Source organism: Glycine max, chromosome 1 (assembly GCF_000004515.6).
Source record: "Glycine max cultivar Williams 82 chromosome 1, Glycine_max_v4.0, whole genome shotgun sequence".
Classification (NCBI taxonomy): domain Eukaryota; kingdom Viridiplantae; phylum Streptophyta; class Magnoliopsida; order Fabales; family Fabaceae; genus Glycine; species Glycine max.
Genome location: NC_016088.4, coordinates 34,165,920 through 34,170,763, shown reverse-complemented (window position 1 = coordinate 34,170,763; position 4,844 = coordinate 34,165,920). Strand labels below are relative to the sequence as shown.

Here is a 4,844-nt window from a genome sequence, read left to right as displayed (position 1 = left end):
TAAGATACTACCAAATACCGTTGACATAACTTACATCCTTAACGAACCAACACAAAAAAATACCCATCTCTGATTTTCTCTCAATATTATTCGGATATCCTTCTAAGATAAAAACAAGAACACAACTTGGACATTCGTTTATTTCACTCTATGCTAACTTCTGTAGACAAAAATGTTCTTACCAATCATTAGTAGCACTAACTAGTAATTATAAAAAAAATAAAATAAAATCAATCAAAAGGGGCTCCAAATTAAAATCCTTGTATAACTATTATATCATTTCCATGCATCGTTTTCCCTTACTCTAAATTTCAAACTTCATCCATAGCGCTATAACACAAGTCCTTACTAGTACTTGAACTCAATTTAAAACCATACTTATACCTAGTTTCAAACTTCATTCGTAGTCATAATTTTTGAATAGGTGTTAGCGCACATTAATTAGTCCTGATCATAAACATGTGTGTTCTTAATCCATGTAATAAAATTTCTCCATTCTAAATTCACCTTCTCTCACACCAATATATGCAACTCAACCCCACCAACACCTCCACAATGGCCGCCTCCGCCTTCTCCAAGTCGGAGTAATGCAGCGTCTGCAGCAGCAACGCCGTCGTCTTCGCCTCAAACCTCCCCGTCTCCATGCTCCTCTCCACCTGCCACCGCATCGTGTCCTGCGCCACCGGCGACAGCCACTCCAACATCTCCTCCACCGCGTCCCGCCACCCCTCTGACAGCGCCTCCCCCTCCTCCTCCCTCCTCCACCGCCCCCTCAGCTTCGCCGCCACCTTTTGCCTCAACCTGTCCGGCAACATCTCATACAACCCCTCCCGCGCGTCCTGCCCCACCGTTGCCGGAGCGTGCAACCACTGCTCTGCGGACAAAATCACCTCCGCATACCTCACCGCCAGCCCCGCCCCGCCCACCGTCGATGGCGGCGCCAGCCTCAAAACCCTATTATTAACGCTACTCTTTGGCCTATCAACTTCACCGTCACGGTTCAAGAACCGTATCACACCGGTTTTGTTGTTATTACTAGCCTTGGGAATAGGACCTGATCTTGTGACACGCTTCTGAAGTGATTCTTCATAAAGACAATAATTTTTCTTGTACAACTCGCGGTGTTCCAAGAGGCAACAACAATTGTTGTTGTTGTTGTCAACATCATTGATTTCATAGCAGTTGCAATTAGAAATGTAGCCTCCAAAAACAGAACATATTCTAGCGTATACAATGCAAACAAGCTTAGCCATGATCCCAACGGTTTTGTCCAATGTTTGGCTCCATAGCGAAACTTCCTTGTACTGCTGCACTTGTTTTCTATGATACGCTATCTGCTCGTTCAAGTATTCCATGTTTTGTTTGGGGTTGCTGTTGTAATTAGTGGCTCCCACCGTCTTCAATCTTTGTCTCTTCTTATCAGAAGCCTCGAGTTCCGCCATGTATTCCATGGCAAAATAAAGACTTCTGGTAGAAGAAACAAACTTTTCCATTTTGGAGATGATCTTTGGGGTGTTTCGAGCACCGTAACTAAGCTTGCGGAGGTCGATGAGGCCTAGCTTGAGGTCGGCGTAGACGAGGTCGAAGCGGCTGAGGCTGGGGTCGGAGCATTTCCGGCCGAACCGTGAGACAGTGTCTGCGGCCGTGTCAAGCTCCTCAAGGCGCTCTGCGGCGGCAAGGTTGAGAAGGAAGCACTCATGTTGAGAATTCAAGTATGTTACCCCTTTGGAGTTGATCACCTCTTTGCGAAGCTTGGTTATTTCTTTGTCGGAGAGGGAGTGGTAGAGGGAGATTAGGTGGCACATGGTTTTTCCGGCGTCAAAGGCGAGGATGCCGAGGACTTCAGCCCTTGGCACCGCCTTGTGACGCCATGCCATGGTGGCAACTACCATGATAACAAGCTCTCTTTACTTGCCAAAGTTGCTTTGTTTTATTTGTTTCTGTTTCCCTCTCTACCTCACTACCATTAACTATTTTTCTTATGTGTATGTCTTTATATGACTATTGACTAGTTGGGAATGGACTTTGGAGTTTTCAAGATTGAGAACTTTGGAAGAAAAGGGTTAATTTATATAGGGTGTGGTGGAAGCATGTTGCCTAGGATCTAATAATGTTTTGAATATTCCATGGACGCGTTTGGACAGTGGGGACTACGGATTCATTAGGATAATTAATTAATTAAAGATGTTTTTTTTATATATGATTGATCCTTTTAATCGTGCTTACTACCGCAAAATGCGATATTATGATATTACAGTTTGTTCTTTGTCCCGAAGTCAATTTTTCCGTCACACGACACACATATTCTCTCTGTTTTTTCTTTCTCTTTTGTTTAATAGAATGGGGTAATTAAGGGAGGTGGAAATTGAAAAACAGTTTTATTTTTTTATTTCTTAATATGGTTCAATCATAAGATTATGTACACATTACAGATAGTGAAGTGTATACGCGTTACGTGATTTATGTATATGATAGTGTTATGGTCACGTAACATAAGAGACCAAGTTGGTCGTAGATATACTTGAACCAAGTTTATATATCGTGATTTAACTTTCTCATGATTGTTGAAAACACCTTAATGGAACTACACACACATATATATATTATAATCCTAATGCATAGTTATTAACTGAAATTTGCCACTAGCTAGCTATTAATATATGCAACTTCAGAAATGGTTTCCTAGGAATCTGATACTTGAAGAGCCTTGTAGGATTGTTAATATGCTTTTTGTGTAACTATGTCCTTGCAAAACTTTATCAAAATGAATTTCTTCTCGCCAATTAACTTATTCCTCAATATTGTCCATATTAAAATAGCTTCCGCACCACTTTCCTATTGTGGTAGCCTCAACACAACCATATGAAGTTAGTTCATAACAAATGTCCTTATATATAATGTTTCTTTGTGGATATTTGGTCACATTCATGCTCTTTTTATATATAATGCATCCTCAAATTCACGTTAATTATCATGGAAAGTATATAATAAAGACAATTCAAATAAATTCAGATGGCTTCTAAGAATTTAGCTGGCAAGACCATAATAGAAACTGGGACACACGCGGTGTCGCGGGCAAAAAGATCAAGGATGAGGGGGAGAGAGAAAGAAAATAGAAATAATTAAAAATCAGTATCAGTATCAAATACATTTTCAAACTAATTAAAAACTGAAAATTAAAAAAAAATATTTAAAATAAAATGAAACTATTTCCGAAAATTAAACAAGTGCTTAAATTGTTTGAATATATTTCGTACTTAAAATAAATTTAATAAAAAAGAGAAAAGTGAGAGAAAAAAGTTTTATAGCGTTTTGTTATACTTTTGAATTCCAATATGGTCAATTATTAAGTTTGGTAAATATTTAAATAAAGCTTTTTTTCATACAGTTATGCATAGTTTCGTAAATAAAATTATTTTAGTAACTATTTAGATAATTATTATAAAAAAACCGTAGCGATTATATTATTTTTCCACTAACGTACAAATGTATATTTATAAACATATAACATATTATTAGTGACGCCCTTTTTTTTCGCAATTTTGTATTGGTATTTCATTTACTTATTTTGATTATGTAAACTGATTAATAAATTGATAGAATAATATCAAATAATAAAAAAAACTTTAATATTTTTACACTGATAATACGACAAAATCATTTTTTTTTATGTTTTTATAGTAATACATTTAGGTTTTCACTTTCACATACGATAATCCGGATCCGTTTATGGCCTGTGTAAACACTAGTTTTCTAGCTTTAGATATAAATCGTCGCTAATCGTTCAATCAAACATAAATAATGACATTAATATGATATTATTATAGAAGTACGATATTCTAAGTTTTTGGCTTTTCCGTGTGTAACTTGCTTTGTGGCTTAGCAACGAATCTCCTAGGAAAGCTTCAGTAGTGCCCCGTGAAAGAGCAACGTTGCACTTTCACCGTACTACATAGGGTGGGAACACGATTTGTGATTTGACTATACCATCTGCGATTTAATAAATAGGTGGTCCAATCGTTTAATATTTGAGTATACAAAACAACATAAGTATAGTCTGCATCTTCCTTTTTGGTGTTTTCTAATGGCTACCAATTCATCTCTGATTCATCTTGAACGAGTCATCATCTAATAAATGATAGTTAGGACATCAGTATCTGTTTGAATAATCATAAGAATTAATTCTTCCGAGGATAAAATTTGATAATTTTAAATAGATAATCTTAATTGAATTTTTGAATTGTCTGTTGCAAAAAATTAGTTACAGGATCTAATTAGTCCTTAAATAAGTATTATCACATTTGTAGGTCCGCACTGATTCTTCTCACATATTCATGCCAATATTTTTATCTTTGCATGTTATATATAAACCCAACACTCCTGTACAACTCAAACTCGACAGACCTATATATCGAACGAATACCCAAACAAGCGAACAATCAATAACTCAAGCACAACACCGCCTAGGAGGGCGCCAACCAAGTAAACTACTCGGCCAATCAAATGGGGACTTAGTCATCTTAAATAAGGAAAGGAGGAAAGTTCACTATTAGAAATTATGCTTTTTACATCAGTTGTTTATGACTTTTAATATCGGTTATTAACCGATATTAAAAATACCAATGTTGAAAGTATTATCGTGAACATTAGTTTTTCAAAATCGATGTTAACGTAAAAATGATAACATTGATTATTTAAATAACCAATGTTATATAATAAGAATTACACCAAAAAAAGGTATTAATATTCATAACAGCGTTGACAGTTAACATCGGTTTTATACAAAAATTGATGTTAACTTCCAATGTTAACATTGATTTTATTAAAAAATCGATGTTAACTTA

General features: G+C 36.2%; 1 protein-coding gene across 1 annotated transcript; it reads right to left on the bottom strand.

Annotated features, from left to right (window-relative positions):
- Positions 1 to 251: 251 nt before the first annotated feature.
- Positions 252 to 2,036, bottom strand: LOC100796635 (uncharacterized). Its single transcript, XM_003516243.5, has one exon. It carries the CDS (start codon positions 1,890 to 1,892, stop codon positions 504 to 506), a length of 1,389 nt encoding a protein of 462 aa, XP_003516291.1. The 5' UTR covers positions 1,893 to 2,036; the 3' UTR covers positions 252 to 503.
- Between the last annotated feature and the right edge of the window lie 2,808 nt (positions 2,037 to 4,844).